Raw genomic sequence first — 18,299 nt, forward strand, 5'->3', positions numbered from 1 at the left:
TATGTTCCATGGGCTCGTATATGTAAGTTGCTGCTGTGAATGTAGGCTGCGTCATCGCTCCTGGAACGGCAAGTGTTGTTAACGCTGGGACTGGAGCCACCTTGCTATCAGATGAGATACCCTGGGACTGTTTCTCTTTTCTTTCCTCCTTTCTAGTGGTGGAATTGATAGGACTTAACTTTTAACTTGTTGAATATTTAGCAACCTGGAGCAGACTTGCAGCGCAGTCAGTGTGTATGACTAATTAGTACCAAGCTGGTTAATTTATAATATTGGTTACTACACGCAACAAGAGTTGCTTTTGCTACGTGTAGGGGCCACGTTAGTATTCTGGCTACACAAAAATAAAACGGCCTGTGCCCAGCAGAGGCCAGGGGGCCGGGCAGCGGCGTGCTTAAGGTTTGTGTTTGGACATCTTTTGGATTTTTTTTTTTTTTTGGAGTGTTTGGACAATTTTGGAGATTTTTTTGTGCTTGGACATCTTTTAACTTTCCTTCCCGCCCAGGCACGGCAGGGGCCGGTCAGCCCGGCCGTTACAACACCCGCCTCACGGCCGGGCCGCGTTGCCGCGGCGACGGCACCTCCGGGCGGCGGGGCGGGGCGGGGCGGGGCGGGGCGGGGCGGGGCGGGGCGGGGCGGGGCGGGGCGGACCGAGTCCCGTCCCCCCCCCCCCCCCCCCCCGTCACGTGGCCCTCCCGCCCCGTGCCCGGTGCTTGGCGGGGGGTGTGTGCCGTGCCGTGCCGTGCCGGTAAGTTTGTCGGAGCGGGCAGCGAGCGGCGACATGTCCGGTAACGGGCACAGCTACGGCGAGCAGGCCGGCGAGGCGGCGCCCGAGCTGGCTCAGGAGGCGGCGCCCACCACGGCCCCTTCGGTGCCCGCGGCCTTCGGGCTCTTCAGCAGCGACACCAAGAAGTAAGGAAGGGGACGGGGGCGGGACCGGCAGCGGGGTCGGGCGGTGAGGGGCGGCCGGGCCTCCCCGGGCCGCGTTTCCGGGCCGGGCTCGGGCGGCGGGGAGGGGATGGGGGTGAGGGAGGGGAGGGGAGGGGAGGGGAGCGGGCCTCAGCGCCTCGTCGCGCCGCGGCGAAGTTCGTGTGGCGGCGTTTGGCGTGTGCCCGGGGCTGTGGAGCTTTTTTTTTTTTTTTGGGGGGGGGGGGCGGGGTTGAATTTTTTTTTTTTTCCATAAAGAAGCTTTTTATCAGTTTTGCTAGCCAGCCGCGTTGGCGCAAGTTTCGTTTTGTTTCCCGTGGGTCTTAAGAAGCGCTCGGAAGTTTGTCTGTGGGAGCTGGGGACGTGGTTGGCCGTGACGAGGTGGCTGGTGTGAAATGGGAGGGAGTTAACACGGTCCGGCTCTTGGTCAGAAGTCAAAATGAGGAAATAGGCAGGGGGAAGGAGAAAAAAAAAAAAAGAAAAAGAAAGGAAACAGTCTAAAGTGCACCGACACCGAAAACCTTTAGCTCCTTAAAGGAAAAGGGACCTGAAGCGACAAAAAATGCCTCTGGGAAGGATCAAGAGGCTTGCCAAGCTGGAATGGTATCCTACAGCAAATCGGAAATCTATTCCTAGAGCGACCAGTAAAAAGGACCATAAACTAAGGTCTCGTGTACATCAGGAAATCAATCATCTGTTCTTTAGTTTGATTGTTCTGCGCAAAGAGAGCATCCGTGCTTAGAAACCTCGACTGATGTGTTTATTTTTATGCCACACTGAAGTAAATCACAACAAGGCGAAGCTGCTGTGATTCTCATGCTTGTCTCCTTGAGACAGCAGCTGATAGGCCTCCTCAGTTTTCCATACAAGTCATACTTCTCTTCATCTGCGATTCCTCTACATCTTTTGCTTTTTCATTCTGTTCCAATTAAAACTTTCAATGATCTAGCATGGATGCCCTAATGACTTGTGTTTGTATCTGACTTATGTTGCTTGCGCCCTGCTTTTGTTGTTCCTTTCTGTGGAAACAACTTTGTGCTTTATTTTTTAACCATCGTTCTTCTTACACTTTTCTGCAGAGGAGAGTACCCCTGATCCTTGATCGTGGCTGTAATTCTATATATAAACTCATTTCATCCTAGATTTCAGACTGTTTTGCAGGCTAAGTATATTTGTCAATGTTTCCGCAGCTGTGGGAACAAATTAAGTAATTCTACCTGAGGCTGTCCAATGGTTGCAGAAATACAGCTCTGGGGTCCTGAGGCTTTGTGTGTACGTGTTCGTGTATGACTTTCTGAATATGGAAGAACCAGAGTAGCTGAGTAGCTTGTGATATGTGTGTGCCTTTTTAATTTGTGTTCCAGGCTTGCTTCTTTACTTAAAGGAGGGGAGAGAAGATCCCTGAAGAAGGGGCTTGAGGAGAAAGCTGATTTTGATCTCAGTGGTCTTTGCAGCTGACAAACAAGTCCTTGTTAAAACAGGAAGTTTGCCCTGATTTGAAACTATGTGGTAAAATCCTAATCTGTGTAAGAGATTTTGAGAAATGGACACTGCAGGAAAGCTCTCCTAATAGGCCCCAAACTCCTTACTGAGAAGCAAACAAAATTTCTTACACCTCGAGCTGAAATGGAAACCTTCTCAGGACAGTGCCTGTAGCCCGTGTTGAAGACATGGTGTCTTCTTGGTTCGTGTTCTTTAAACTGGTCAGATCTGGACCCTCTCTAGTGTGTGCACAGAGGAGTGCAAGATGTGTGTCTGTGTCTTGCATTTTCAAGGATAGATGTAGTAGGATATTCCTCTAGTGAAAATCAAGTTACTCTTGGGGCTCTTCACGTTTGCTGCTCTCTCTTGGCTGGCACTCAACACTGCTGTATTTGATCTTAGATGTGCCTATGTTCCGTACCGTGGTGTTTCAGTACTTTGTGAGCTTCTTGGTTGCTGGGGAAGGAGAAATTGTCGTTAGACAGAGGGGCATGTAATGTATGGCTGTCCCTAGAATAATTGTTTGACCAGAGACCCAAATTTGCCTGTTGCAAATTAATCTGAACAATGTCACATGGTTAGAGTGTTACTGTCGAGACTATCATAAACACTTAAAACCAACAAAGAATATAGGCTTTTTTGTTTTCTGTCTTCATGTATTTGTCTTGAAGTGAAAGCAAGCTAAAGTATAATGCTTCTGAAAAAAACAAGTTGTTTATAGGGTTGTGCTGTCTTTAGTCTTACAGAGTATAGAAGGGTGTATGACAAGTTTCTCAAAGATGCACGAATGAATATCAGTAGTCTTAAATCTGAAGTCTGAAGTTGACCTAATATAAACTATTTGTCCTAAATGTCGTCTTTTTGTCTGTTCAGTAGAAGTGCACAGCTGAAGTACTTACCACATAAAAGTTCTGAGCATACTTTGGTGTCAAATGCCCACATTTTTCACTCTTCTGCTAAAGCTGACTTTTTAAATTTTAGCAATTCTAGGATTTGTTCATTAGTTTTTAATTACGAATAGAATCTTCATTTAACAAATGTAGTGTTTTCTCAAAATGCTAGTGCTGTGGTTTGATTGGGACACAGTGTCAACATTGAAAATATTTCAGGGCCTTGAAAGTTCTATTGTGAAGACATCTTGAATCTGAGTAAGTGGAAGGTTTGACAGTGGGAAGATTAGTAAGGATGAAATAGTTCATTGAAATAGTTACCTTGCCACAGCCAAGTAGCAAGAGGTTGCATGTGCCATGTGCAAATATGTTTCTCACTATTTAATACATTGTATGTATCCAGTGCAATGAAAAAAAAAAAGGTTGTCAAAACAAAACTCTTGTTTGCATCATTCAGGTAACCACGTAAATGTTCAGGACAAAAAAGTGAGGAAAGATGTATTTTTTTGCTAAACTCTGTTATAAAGATTATCATTATTTCGGCAGTCCTGGCTATCAGGGGAGGTCCCAGTCGACTGGCGGCTAGCAAACGTGACGCCCATCTACAAGAAGGGTCGGAGGGTAGATGCGGGGAACTATAGGCCTGTTAGTTTGACCTCAGTGCCAGGGAAGCTCATGGAGCAGATTATCTTGAGGGTCATCACGCGGCACTTGCAGGGCAAGCAGGCGATCAGGCCCAGTCAGCATGGGTTTATGAAAGGCAGGTCCTGCTTGACCCTGATCTCCTTCTATGACCAAGTGACGCGCTTGGTGGATGAGGGAAAGGCTGTGGATGTGGTCTACCTTGACTTCAGTAAGGCTTTTGACACCGTTTCCCACAACATTCTCCTCAAGAAACTGGCTGCTGGGGGCTTGGACTGGCATACGCTTTGTTGGGTTAAAAACTGGCTGGATAGCTGGGCCCAAAGAGTTGTGGCGAATGGAGTCAAATCCAGTTGGAGGCCGGTCACTAGTGGAGTCCCCCAGGGCTCGGTACTGGGGCCGGTCCTCTTTAATATCTTTATCGATGATCTGGATGAGGGGAAAGCTGCCTGGCAGAGGAGGACCTGGGAGTACTGGTTGATAGGCAGCTGAATATGAGCCAGCAGTGTGCTCGGGTGGTCAAGAAGGCCAACAGCATCCTGGCTTGTATAAGAAGCAGTGTGGCCAGCAGGTCTAGGGAGGTGATTGTCCCCCTGTACTCAGCTCTGGTGAGGCCGCACCTCGAGTACTGTGTTCAGTTTTGGGCCCCTCGCTACAAGGAGGACATGGAGGTGCTCGAGAGAGTCCAGAGAAGGGCAACGAAGCTGGTGAGGGGTCAGGAGAACAAGTCTTACGAGGAGCGGCTGAGGGAGCTGGGATTGTTCAGCCTGGAGAAGAGGAGGCTCAGGGGAGACCTCATCGCTCTCTACAGGTACCTTAAAGGAGGCTGTAGCGAGGTGGGTGTTGGTCTATTCTCCCACGTGCCTGGTGACAGGACGAGGGGGAATGGGCTAAAGTTGCGCCAGGGGAGGTTTAGGTTGGATGTTAGGAAGAACTTCTTTACCGAAAGGGTTGTTAGGGATTGGAATGGGCTGCCCAGGGAGGTGGTTGAGTCACCATCCCTGGAGATCTTTAAAAGACGTTTAGATGTAGCCCTTAGTGATATGGTTTAGTGTAGGACTTGTTAGTGTTAGGACAGAGGTTGGACTCGGTGATCTTAGAGGTCTCTTCCATCCTAGATGATTCTGTGATTCTGTGATTAAGTATAGTATGTACATAAGGAACTGTTTTCCTGATGGTTATGGCTAAATGGAAACTTCTTGAATGAGAAGTCTCACAACAAATATCAGGCTGGGGCTAGTCATTACTCAGAGTATTGAAACCTAACTAAAGAGACAGTACATACCAAACAGGATGTTATATTTATGTGTTGCTTAAAAAAAAAAAAAGGCAAAAGAACAACAAAAAACAACTGACCAAACAACAACAAAAAACACAAGACCAACCTTTTGGTTACTTAGATCATTAAAAATAAATAAGAAATGGGTCTGTGTGCTGATGGTGGAATTGTCGTCTTTGTGCTCATTCTTTTGAATATCTCAGTAACCGAATAGTTAAAAGATTTTATGTACCTGAGATGAGTCAGTCTAAACTTAGAATCTTTTTGTGCTGAACAGGTCCCATAGCGTGACTAGAGATGGCTATTTCTTTCATCTCTCCTTCCCCTGTATTGATCATATGAACTAACATGTATGTTATTCCCTTTACAGAGCTTGTATAATTACATTTTTGGAATTTATTCATGTGTCCTGGTAGGTAATCTGTCTGTGAACAGGTTGTGTTTCAGGCACAGGTCTCTATAAGTGCTCCAGATGTGCTTACATTCATATGTTCTGCGTTTCTTAGAAAGAAAAAGCATCAGGTTGTGGGCCACTAGAATAATGGAAATGTTCTGCAGTCACGTCTTTGCCCAGAACAGGGCTGTTCAGTAGGAGGAGGAAATTGCTGAGAGGTAAACAATATAGACAAGCTGAATCCAATCTGTGGACCACAGGCTGTTTTTTCCATGCCCTGGATTAGTGGAAGCAATGAAGTAAGAACTTTCTAAGTGGAAGACTGTCAAAATTATATCTGTAGCATGGAGAGAGAGTTTCACAGAATGATTAAGGATGGAAAGAACCTCTGGAGGCCATCTGGTCCAACCCTTGCTCAAGCAGGGACACACATAGCAGGTTGCCCAGGACCATGTCCTGTTGTCTTCTGAGTAACTGCAAAGAGGGTGGCTCCACAACTGTCTGGGCCACCTCTGCCAGTGCTTTGTCTCCTTCACAGCACAGAAATGCTACCTGGTGTTCAGGGAGAACCTCCTGTGTTCTGACAAGGAATGTCAAGGACAACAAGAAGGGCTTCTTCAAATACATCAGTAGAAAATGGAAGACGGGAAAATGTTGGCTTGCTGCTGAATGGGGAGGATGCCCTGGTGACAAAGGATATAGAAGGCAGAGTTGCTGAATGTCTTTTTTGCTTCAATTTTTACTGCTAAGATCAGCCCTCAGGAATCTTGGGCCCTGGAGACAAGAGAGGAAGTCTGGAGAAAGGAGGACATTCCCTTGGTTGAAGAGGATGGAGTCAGAGATGATTTAAACAAACTTGACATCCACAAATCCATGGGACCCGATGGAGTGCACCCACGGGTGCTGAGAGGGCTTGCTGATGCTGTTGCTAGGCTACTCTCCAACATCTTTGAAAGGTTGTGGAGAACAGGGGAGGTGCCTGAGGTCTGGAAGAAAGCCAATGTCACGCCAGTCTTCAAAAAGGACAAGAAGGAGGACTCAGGAAACTACAGGCCAGTCAGCCTCGCCTCCATCCCTGGACAGGTGATGGAACAGCTCATCCTGGAGGTCATCTCTAATCATGTGGAGGAAAAGAAGGTGATCAGGAGTAGTCAGCATGCATTCCCCGAGGGGAAATCGTTCTTAATCAATCTGAGAGCCTTTCACGATGGAATGATTGGCTGGGTAGATTGGGGAGAGCGGTGGCTGTGTCTACCTTGACTTCAGCAAGGCTTTTGACACTGTCTCCCACAACATCCTCATAGGTAAGCTCAGGAGGTGTGGCGTAGATGAGTGGATGGTGAGTTGGACTGGCAATTGACTGGATGACAGAGCTTAGAGGGGTTGTGCTTCGAGGTGCAGAACCTAGTTGGAGGCCTGTAGCCAGCAGTGGCCCCCAGGGGTCAGTACTGGGTCCAGTGTTTTTCACCTTATTCATCAATGAACTGGATGAAGGGACAGAGTGCACCCTCAGCAAGTTTTCTGACCACACAAAGCTCGGAGGAGTGGCTGATACCCCAGAGGGCTGTGCTGCCTTTCAGAGGGACTTCGACAGGCTGGAGGGTAGGACGGAGAGGAACCTCATGAAGTTCAACAAGGGCAAGTGCAGGGTCCTGCACTTAGGGAGGAATAACCCCAAGCACCAGTACAGGCTGGAGGCTGGCCTGCTGGAGAGCAGCTCTGCAGAGAGAGACCTGGGAGTCCTGGTGGACAGCAGGCTGACCGTGAGCCAGCACTGTGCCCTTGTGGCCACGAAGGCCAACAGTATCCTGGGCTGCATTCGGAAGAGTGTTGCCAGCAGGTCAAGGGAAGTGATCCTCCCCCTCTACTCAGCCCTGGTGAGGCCACACCTGGAGTATTGTGTCCAGTTCTGGGATCCCCAGTGCAAGAGGGACATGGAGCTACTGGAGCGAGTCCAGAGGAGGGCTAAGAAGATGATGAGAGGACCGTAGCACCTGTCGTACGAGGACAGGCTGAGACAGCTGGGCCTGTTTAGCCCGGAAAAGAGAAGGCTGAGGGGAGACCTCATCAATGTGTATAAATATCTGAGGGGAGGGTGTTGAGAGGATGGAGCCAGTCTCTTTTCAGTTGTGCCCAGCGACAGGACAAGAGGCAACGGGCACAAACTGAAGCACAGGAGGTTCTGGCTGAATATGAGAGGGCACTTCTGTGCTGTGAAGGTGACAGAGCACTGGCACAGGTTGCCCAGAGAGGCTGTGGAGTCTCCTTCTCTGGAGATGTTCAAAACCTGCCTGGATACCATCCTGTGCCATGTGCTCTAGGTGATCCTGCTTGGCAGGGGGTTTGGACCAGATGATCTTCAGAGGCCCCTTCCAACCCTGCCCATTGTGTGATTCTGGTTTGTGCCCGTTGCCTCTTGTCCTGTCACTGGACATCACTGAAAAGACCCTGGTTCCATCCTCTTTGCACCACCCCTTCGGGTATTTGCATACATGAGCAAGACCCTCCCTGAACCTCCTCTTCTCCAGGCTGAGCAGGCTCAGCTCTCTCAGCCTCACCTTATAGGAGAGGTGCTTCAATTCCTTGATCATCTTGGTGGTCTTCTGGACTCTTTCAGTATGTCCAGGTCTGTCTTATATTAGGGGCCCAGAACTGGACACAGCACTCAGGTGCAGCCTCACCAGCCCTGAGCAGAGGGGTGGGATCGCCTCTCTTGACCTGCTGGTGATACTTTGCCTAATGCAGCCAAGAATACCATTCTTCTTTGCAGCAAGGGCACATCTCTGGCTCATGTTCAGCTTGGTGCTCACCAGCAACCACAGGTCTGTTCCTGCAGAGCTGCTCTCCAGATGGGTGGCCCCCAGCCTGTCCTGGTGCCTGGGGTTGTTCCTCCCCAAAGGCAGCCCTCTGCACTTGTTGAACTTCATGGAATTCTTGTCAGCCCACCTCTCCGGCATGTTGAGGTCCCTCTGGATGGCAGTACAGCCTTCTGGTGAATTAGCTACTCTCCCTGGTTTCATGTCATCCACAAATGTACTGAGGGTGCACTCTACCCCACTGTCCAGCTCATTACTGAAGATGTTAAACAGGACTGGACCCAGTGTTGACCCCTGGGGTACGCTGCTCGTTCCTGGCCTCCAACCAGACTTTGCACCACTGAGCACTACCCTCTAGGCCCAGCTGTTCAACCAGGTTTTGATCCACCACACTGTCTGCTCATCCAGCCCATGCTTCAGCAGCTTCCCTAGGAGGATCTTATGGGGGACAGTGTCAGATTTCTTCGTGGAGTCCAGGAAGACAATACCCACTGCTCCCCACTCTCATCCAGATGCATTTTTATGCAGATCACTTAAGTTAATGGGGTCAGTTTTTATGGTTACATTGCCTACCATTGCTCCGTGTAGGGGCATGAAATGTCTAACCACTTTTCAGTTTTAAAGGAAAACTAGAAAGAATAAGTAACATAGAAGCCACATTAGTTGCATGTGCTAGGCTGCAGCTATTATTGTTAATTCCAGGAAGATGGAGGACTCTCATGTATATTAATCACTTTTTAAAAAAGAAAGTTATTTACTTGTAATATTAAAATATAGTAATGTTTTGTTCTTGGAGATGATAAGAATTAAATGACAGAATTTTTTGTTGCTGTATCTAAATCAAATGTAAAAAACTTTCAGGTGAACTGTATGAGTAACATCAGCAGGTAGTGATAAGTATAGTATTGAAACAGATGGCAAAATTTATAACAAGCATTTTCAACTTTACTGATTTGCATCTTTAAACTATATTCCTGCCAAGCAAAATACATTTGTAATTTATTAGAGTTTTTCCTGCAGATCTGGCTTAAGCATTCTGTGGAGCTATTCATCAGGAAACTCGGCAGGACTGCAAACCCATTTTTTTCTGCTGAGATTTGCAAGCTTGTTTTGCTGAGAGCTGATCTAAGGTGGTGATTTCATTAAGATACTCATTCCCCAATTCTCTGTGCAGAAGACTTTTCCAAATTCATCAGAGCTAAAAACTTGCTTTCAACAGCTGCCAGAGATGTTCTTGGAGTCTTAAATTGATTTAGTTTTGCCTTGGCATATCCTGTTCAACCAGTCATGGAAAGCTTGTATAGACTGCCATTTATGAAATTCTTGGAGGAGAGTCCAGCCCTAATATTCAAACTTGATGCATACTGTAGCTCATTGGCAAGTCTGCTTTCTTTCCCCATCTGTTAAGATGGCACTCTGCCCACTCGTATGGTGGTATGCCAGCTTCACTAGGATGTACAAGCCAGCGAAGATGAATGGTTTGGGTGAAATGATGACTCTACAAGATAAAATCTGGTCCATGTAGTTGGTACCACAACAGGATCTAAATGCAGTATATGAACAGGAGCATAGTATGGCAGAGCACTTCTCGAGCTGAAATTGGCTAGATCTGATGGAAAGTGAGACGCAGTGAATGTTTTCTTATTGCCACGCACTTGGCACATATGAGGATGCAAGCGATGAACTGTTGATTTGCTGTGATTCTCTGTAATGCAGTCATAAAATTTTTTTTGAAGCTTTCATATCTTTTCAGAAAGATGTTAGTTTAAGGTCTTCACTGTGGCTGCTGCGTATTTATTATGCTTATGTCATATATTTGTTGTAGACAGTTGCTACGATCTGCGTTATGAATGGCATTAAAATGTCTTTTGTAATGTTACAATGTAAGGTTGGCAAAAAAATTCACAATTGTCTTAGCTCTGCTTTTCTGAGGATTATCTTTGCCTGGTCCCTTCTTCTTCCTAGTAGTTTTCTTAATTTGAGAAAACCAGAATTCTTTTGTCATTTAAATATTTCTGGCATTCTGGTAGAAGATAAATGGCAGTACACTTTAATGCTCTTAAGCAGTGTTTCTGAAATGTTAGCATATATCTATGAATATGTTAACACTGTTGTAGATTCTGGCAGTGACAGCACCACCTTTTTGGTATCTTTAAAGGAAGCCTCATAATTTTCTGGTACTGCTCCTCTTTCTCTTATAATCCCTTTATATCTGTCAATACTTCTAAGTGATCTACAGATGTCTGCATATTCTGACCACTCGTCTGTTCAAGACAGGCTGTAAATGGACACAGCTGTTTAAGTGGCAACAGGTCAGGTGCCACAAAGGATGATTTTTCTCTTTCAGAAACTACTGTGGTGTTGGGGGTGTTGGCACTATCAGAAGAGGTTGTACACAGTGGTGTTGCTTGATCGTCTGAAAGGACGACAGGAAGCAACCTTTCTTGTGACTGTGTGAAGTAGGGTCTTTTAACTACTGCAGTGTCAACAGATAACTTTAGATTAAATCATAGTCCTCTCCAGAAGATCTTTCAAACTACTTTGTCATATTAGCTGCTGTCTGGGCAGAGATTTTAAAGTGTAGGTTATTTACATTGATGTTCATGGCAGCAGCACCTTTCAGATGTTCATGCTCTAGGTTGCTCAAGCATAGGTCAGGTAGCAGCATAGTTTGACAGAAGTGAGCTGGAAAGATGCTTTATCCAGTGTTAACTTCATGCTTTTCTGTATGTTCGCGTACTGAGAAGGAGGAGGCTGTACCAAAACTGTCCAGATTGCAAGTGCTTTGAGAATGGTGGCACAGCAATCATTAAATGAGTTAATTTTCTTGGTGGTTTAACTATAACCTGTCTTGTTCTTCTCTGTGTCTCTCAGATATTGTAGTTATTCTGTTTTTCTTGTATCTCTGTCTGCTTTTTAAAACTACAAAGTTCACTTTTTGAGCAGTATCCTTGCTTTTCAGATTGAAAAATAAGTTAGTTGTGGCTTAAAAGAAGACAGGAGACATCTGATCTCATCACTTCTCTCTAAACCACAGTACACATGAATTGTCCACCTTTAAATAATAGTTGAATTCTAAGGTGGTGTTATGAATTAACAATAATAAATATAAATAGTGTTGTAATGAAAGAAGATAGCAATACTGAATAGCACCACAAGATGTCATTCAAACAGTTTGTGGTATAGAACAAAATGCTCACAGTGAAATGTGAATTTCTTAATTTCCTGCTAGAGGAAGAATCCAAATCAACAGCAAAATAAACTCAAATCACAACATGTGTTTGCTGCTGTTTTAGCTTCCATGTTATACAGCTCCAAAATAAATTTGCATTTCTCTTTAAGTGTTAAATTCAGTTTTGTAGAGTTTATGCAATTGTCTGAGCTAGATTAAGCCAATTTATTTTAAGGATTTTGCAGCTCCTCTAAACTGTAAAAAGTTGATTTTTGGTGTGTGTGAAATCTTCCATCGGACTTCATTACTACAGAAATGCCAAAGACAGTTAATTTGTGCTGTCAGTCTGGATTTCGTGTTTCAAACCTGGTAACATTTATAGTATTTTGAACTTCATGTTGGAACATTTTGTTATGAGGCTGCAGGTAAAATAAAATCAAAAAAGTCAGTATAATGTAGTTGAAAATATGTAATCCAGACTGAGGTTTCCTGAAGACTGAATGTAAGAACAATGTGGTTGATGTGTAGGTGAACGTATGTTGCAGTTGTAGAACTTAAAACACAAAATGCGTTGTTAAAACTTTTTAAATGGGACATCTGTAACTTCTGTTCTCATTCTGTAACAGGTGGTTCCGTGGGATTAAAAATAGTGAAGTTTGCTTCCTTCCGTGCTGTGGATTTGTTTGATATTTCTTGTATCTTACCTATGCAGTAATCTAGTGCTCTCATTGCAAATGAAGAGCCTGTATCTGACCATGAGTTCTTTAAATAAAGTTCTTTTCCTGTATTCAGAGGTGATAAAACAGATCCTAGCTTATTGGGGCATACATATGGAATGGAGAATCATAATTAAATTATTATTTCATAAAAACACAGGCAGATAAATTTTAATGAGTAAAGATTTTTGTAGATGAAGAATCATTGGTGTTTTTTTCTTGCCAGTTGGGTTTCAGTTGCTGGTTTTGATATTTATGAAATTTCTGCTTTTTAATGAGGAAAACCTTAACGTTTGTGGGTAACTTCTTTCAGTAACTGTTTATGTTAGAAATGCAGCAATTAATAACAATGTATGTGTTTTTTATTATGGTGTTACTAAAAGAGAACAGGAGATGCAATAAAAGTATGTCTTAACAGTGTGACTAAATGTTCTCTTAATAGTAATTGTTTGGAATAAGTAGGTGCAGTGGCAGGTTATTTGTAGCAGGTCATGGTTTAGTATTTTGCTGTAGATGAAATAATTACTGCACTTAGAGCTTTTCTTATAAGAAGACAGAAACAGAGGGAGAGGCCTAGATTTATCACTGTCATAGCTGATTTAAACCTTAACGATGTACGTATACCTACCCTTTTTGGCATTTTTTTGTGTTTGTTTTGGTAGAGATGGGTAGAGTTGTTCAGCAGAAACTGAGATCCAAGTTTTGATCTAGGCAAGAGGCCAGTTTTTGTGACCAAGTGTGCACTGACAAGAACATGACCTATTTTTTAGTTGTTCTTCAGTTGCTGTTGGTGGTTAATTGAAATGGAGAATAATGGTCAGGTTCCTTTACAGCTGTGTTCCACATCCTGCTCTGTTGCTCAGCTTCTGGCGTAAGATCCAGGCTGTTAATATAATTCAACAGCATGTTGTCTCAAATGCTGAGTTCTAGGTTTCTGGGCTTTTATTTTGGCATATGGGGGTGATTTTTTTTTTTACACATAAGTGAATAAAGTGATCATGAAAGAGATTAAGAACTTTCTGTTTTCTTTCTTGGAGTAGCATCTAGAAGATTAGTACTAACCTGTAGATCTATCATAGACCCTTTCATATTTATAGTCCTGTCACATCCAAAAATGTTGCCAAGACATAAAAACAAAACAAAAAACAGTGCTTTGAGGTGGGAAGACAAATGATCTTAAAGGCTAGTCACAAAATGTAAAAACTTTAGAAGAAAATTAGAAATCATCTTCTACTTAACATACTCTCTTTTAATCTCTGGTCAAATCATTATATTGAGGAGTAGAACTTTGTGGTGGTAAAGATTACAAAGGTAGCCGAATATCAGATCATTAGTGTGTTAATATTAACTGAAAAAAAGGCTTACAGCCTTTTTTTTTTTTGGCAGGTGATGTACAAATAATAAGTGTGTTTCATAGAGTGTTCAAGTTGTATATGGATATTGTGTTTCTAATTAAAGCCACATACTGGTGCTTTAAAAACTATGCAGTTTCTTAGGACAGTGGGGATGTATTATACAGGTAGAGATGTTTAACTATAACTATGGGAAACCTCATTACATTCTTCGATGCAGCAGTTGTCAGGCAGGTAAGATTCCTGTTTTTTTGTTCCTTGACTGGGGGAAAAGCACAATGAGAGAAAGCAGTTTCACCCCTTCTTACTGTCAGGATGGAAAATGTGCTCACAGGCAGTATATTTTCCATGAAATTTTTTTATTTGCACCTCTTGTTGGGATGAATACTGTCCTGCTGAGAATAGTTAAGTATCATCCATAACTATCAGATTAGGCTACTTTAAACCTGATTTTGCTGATGAGGTAATGGAGTTTATATGTCAGTTACCTGCAATGTGTATGTAACTCTGTAGGCTAAAATCACCCTCAAAGTTTTAGCAGGGAGAGGCGAAAGTATTGATGTAGCGGGACAGTTTCCTGTGCTTTCATGAGTTTCAGGCAGGTAGACATATAAGTGATAAAGGCATTATTTGTCTAATGTTGTGTGCTGAAGAACTGTCACTTCAGAGGAATTAATGAGTATAGAAACACGAATGACACTGTGAAGTTGTTTTTTTTGGGGGGGGGGAGGGGGGGAGAATTCCCTTGAGTCTTCTTACTATTCAGAAGATAAAAATATTGTGGAAGTGTACAATAAATTATACTATGAAAGACTGAAATGTATTTGCCTTTACTCTTGTTAGAGGCTGCTGATAAGAGTTGTTTTTGGAGGGAAGTGACCTTTGAAATCTACATAGGATATTTGTTTCTAGAAGTTAAAACAGCAAGGGAGTGGGTATCCTGTTACATAGTAAGATTATAAGATTTTCTTTTCTGAGTAGACTTCAATCTCAGCAGGCAAGCTTGGTTGAGTGCAGTGGTCTTTTTTTAAACACTGTACTTTAAAGGATGGAACAAAATTCTACAGTGCTGGGTAAAATAATTGAGGTTTCTTGTACTATTAAATCTGCTTTTAAAGGGGGAAACCTCAAAGTTACAGTGAAACCATATGTAAGTGTAGAAGAAAAACGGCTTGCTGCTGCTGATGATTATGAATATATGGAACAATATTTTACTCTGTAAGTATCTAATGCTTGCTAAACCCAGATTACAATTTGTGTTAGAGTTTAAAACAAATCATCAGTTACTTAGAAACTAATTTCCAAATGGATTCATCAAGAACTTGCTTTTTTATTTTTTTCCCTGCTGCTTTGGTCTTAGAAAAGCAATGTTGGCAGGTATTCATGTTTTAATTTCTGATTTTCTTTCCTATTAACACTTGAAAATATTTTTATTTGAAATATGTTAGAAAATATTCTTTAAGCAGTTTTAAGTACATTTCATCAAGTACTTTTCTTTTGTCTTCGTGTCTTAAATTTACCTTTTGTCATCTTTATTTGTTGCAGTAGTAACTCATACTCATCCTGTAAATGCTGTCTGCTTTAGTCATTCCCAGCTTCAGTCAGCTAGTTTTCAACATGTACTTGAATCCTGTCCTGTGTAACTTCCTCCATTTTTTTTCCTAGTTGATTTTCAAAGTCAAATCATTGTCTGCATACTTTCTCTTGGGAATTTTTTTGACATATTTCTATTTTTTCATGTCAACGTTCTTTCATTCAACTTATAACATCAACATCCATGGTACACTGGATGTTACTACTTGCACTGGATGAGAAGGGCAACTATAAACAAAATAAACTGACTTCAACAGGATGCAAAACTACAGAACAAAGTTGGGTAGGACGTATAATGTAAAGGACAGAAACAAATAACTAAAAAAAAAAAAGCACCAGTAGTGGACTGACTGACAGTTCTTTGAACACTTCCAGGAATAACTGACAGCAGTAGATTGCTATGTGTCAAGCAGGGAAAATAGGAGGGGTTCCCAGTGATATTTGGGAAATGATGCTGAAGCAGGCAAGAAAATACTTCCACTTTTTTCTTTTAAATATAATGTTTAAATATTTAAGCTGTTAAGTGGAGCCAGTACTTAAAACAGGTCATATCTGTTGCTAAAGCATTTCATAAAACACTAGTTTCTGAAAAAGCAGCTAGATCTCACTTGGAAGTTGCCTGTAGGTATCTACTTTCTGTTGTGTGGGTTTGTTTTTTTTTGCATGTCTTTCTTTTGGCTTAATAGGGAAACAATTTTTTTTTTTCCTTTGACTGTGGCTCTTATAATTGTGAATGTGTACTGAAGTGTAAAAGTGATGTGGATTTCTCATCGGGATGCAGGGAATAGTTGCAGTACTGGGTCTGAGAATATGAGAAAAATCATCTCTATTCTTTGCATGTAGGAAATATGCAGTTTAGTGGTTAGTGAAGGAACAGATGACAAAATTTTGTTTACTAACTAATTCTTTTTTTTTGATCTAAACTGCCTTTTCCTCTCTATCTCAAATTATGAGTGATAAATTAGTGTATATTTAAACTTTCATATCTGCTTTTAAAGTCCAGTCTCTGGATTTCCATGTTGCTTTTCACTGTCAGAGCTCAGAGGGTTTGTAGTCTTGGAAAATTTTCAGAGGTCTTTGGAATTTTGCAGTTGTTTCATCTAGGGGAACTGCATGATCTTTTTTTTTTTTTTTTTTCCAAACCAAGCTATCTAGGAATCACAGAAGGTTATTTCTTCAAATAAACTTTCGTAAATTCTCAGCATCTATAAATGCAGCTAACCTACATTAATAGACTGTGATTTCTTTGCATTCAAAAAACCAGACAAGGTTAGGGTTTGTGTTAGAGCTGTATCTGTGAGAGAACATCCTTATCAAGTTAATGTTTTCATGCCAGAATCTTGCTTTGGCTGTAAAAAGTACTTGGATTTATATGTGTCTAACAATGTGGCTGTCTTAATCTTATACGATGTAGAATAGATATACTACTGATCTGAGGATTTTCATTCTGAAGGGAGTGAATGGCAATTTAAAATCTGAAAAAGCACATGTAAAAATAAGGTTGCGTGCTTGATTCTTATTGGAATTCAGACCATCCTGAAACTTGCTATTGTTTTTTTTTCAGTGGTTAACATTAAATTGATGCTATATTTTAACACAAACGTCAACCTCAAGCTATTGCATCTGACTCTTGCTGTGCAGGAGGGGGTGATGGGGAGTGAATGAATCATTGGTTCAAACTGAACTCTGCTGTTGCTTCAAGACTTCAACCTGCTAGCCAGGGATTGGCTATTAAAGTTGTATGGGCTTGATTTAGTGTTGGAATTGGATAGATCCTTTTACTAAACACATCATTGTTCTAGGCCAGAATGTTAACAAATACAATTTAAAAAATGGGCAAGAAGGAGCAGCACTTTATCTGAAGCTGCTGGAATGATGCAAGAATATAAAAAATGGTATTCCGACTTTTTCTCTTAATTTTTCTAATTAATGCTTTTCTGTGTTTCTACCGTAGAAATGAAGACCTAAAACAAATGCTGGAAAGCAGTAAAGATTCTGCAAAGCTGGATGCTATGAAAAGGATTGTTGGGGTATGTGTTGTGTGGGTTTTTTGGTATGAATACTGTTACTACTTTACAGATCCTTACCAAGTCAGAATTTGAATATCTAAATGCTGTTTTAAAAACTACTATGGAGTCCTTAATTTGGTGTTTTCTATATGAAAATATATGCGATCATACTATTTAAAATTTTTGTGTAACATTGCCAATATGCTTGTAAGTAACCCCTTTCAGTAGGGAGGTGAAATGTTAAATATGAAATGATTCCTTCAGAGAAGATTCAATTGCTGTCTTAATTTAGCAGTCAGATAGCAACAGAAATCTGCTGGAGTGTATGTACAAAAAAAAGTCATTTGTTTTTACTTCTAGGTTATATTAGGCTTTTTTTAATTGAGCAGGTTACCTATATATTTGACTAAGTATCAATATATATTTATATTTGTGTATTTGTAATCAATATATATTTACTTGCTGTCAGTGAATTGTTTGTATTACTGGATCCTCTCTTCTCATTTTGTTTCACATTTTCAAGGTGTTAACCTGTGCTTAAACTGTGCCTCATAACAGATATCTGGTACCAACCTCTGGTTCACATAACAAGTCAAAACAATGATCTTTACAGGCCAGGACTGGGACCTTGCACGATTAGCAAAAAGCCTGTAGCTGTGGTGATAATGGTCTTGCTGAGTGCAAAGACACCTTTGCATTAGCAGTTGTTTGCTTACATTTAGCAAGCTCTCCGGCAGGAGGTGTGTTTTCCAGAGATAAAAGGCTTCCTCTAGCCTTACTACTAGAGGAAAAAGGAACTTGTCAGAGTATTGTTTAACATGTCTTACGGGAACAGTTTTTTTCACTAATTTTAGGTAAAGGAGAAAGCTTTACAAACAGGTAGCTTTCTTGCTCTTTTAGTAGACCGATAGCTTTCTTGCTCTTTTCAAGAGGCTGAATTTTTATTGGTACATATAGATGTGGTAGAAAAGTACCAGGAGAAGGTTTCTTACAGTTCTTTTTGCTGCTTCTTCCTCTTCTGGTTGTT

General features: G+C 42.1%; 1 protein-coding gene across 4 annotated transcripts in view; it reads left to right on the forward strand.

Moving 5' to 3' along the window:
• The first annotated feature begins 671 nt into the window (after positions 1-671).
• Positions 672-18,299, forward strand: part of AP3B1 (adaptor related protein complex 3 subunit beta 1) — a 165,250-nt gene continuing 147,622 nt past the window's right edge. For 2 of the 4 annotated variants that reach the window (XM_066987680.1, XM_066987682.1), the window contains exons 1-2: positions 673-912; positions 17,218-17,293. In XM_066987680.1, the coding sequence (XP_066843781.1) occupies positions 782-912; positions 17,218-17,293 (207 nt within the window). In that variant the 5' untranslated portion in view covers positions 673-781. Of the gene's footprint in view, positions 913-17,217; positions 17,294-18,299 lie in introns of all 4 variants that reach the window. The other 2 variants (XR_010827451.1, XM_066987681.1) reach the window with 2 other exon arrangements.

Source organism: Anser cygnoides, chromosome Z, assembly GCF_040182565.1.
Source record: "Anser cygnoides isolate HZ-2024a breed goose chromosome Z, Taihu_goose_T2T_genome, whole genome shotgun sequence".
Classification (NCBI taxonomy): Eukaryota; Metazoa; Chordata; class Aves; order Anseriformes; family Anatidae; genus Anser; species Anser cygnoides.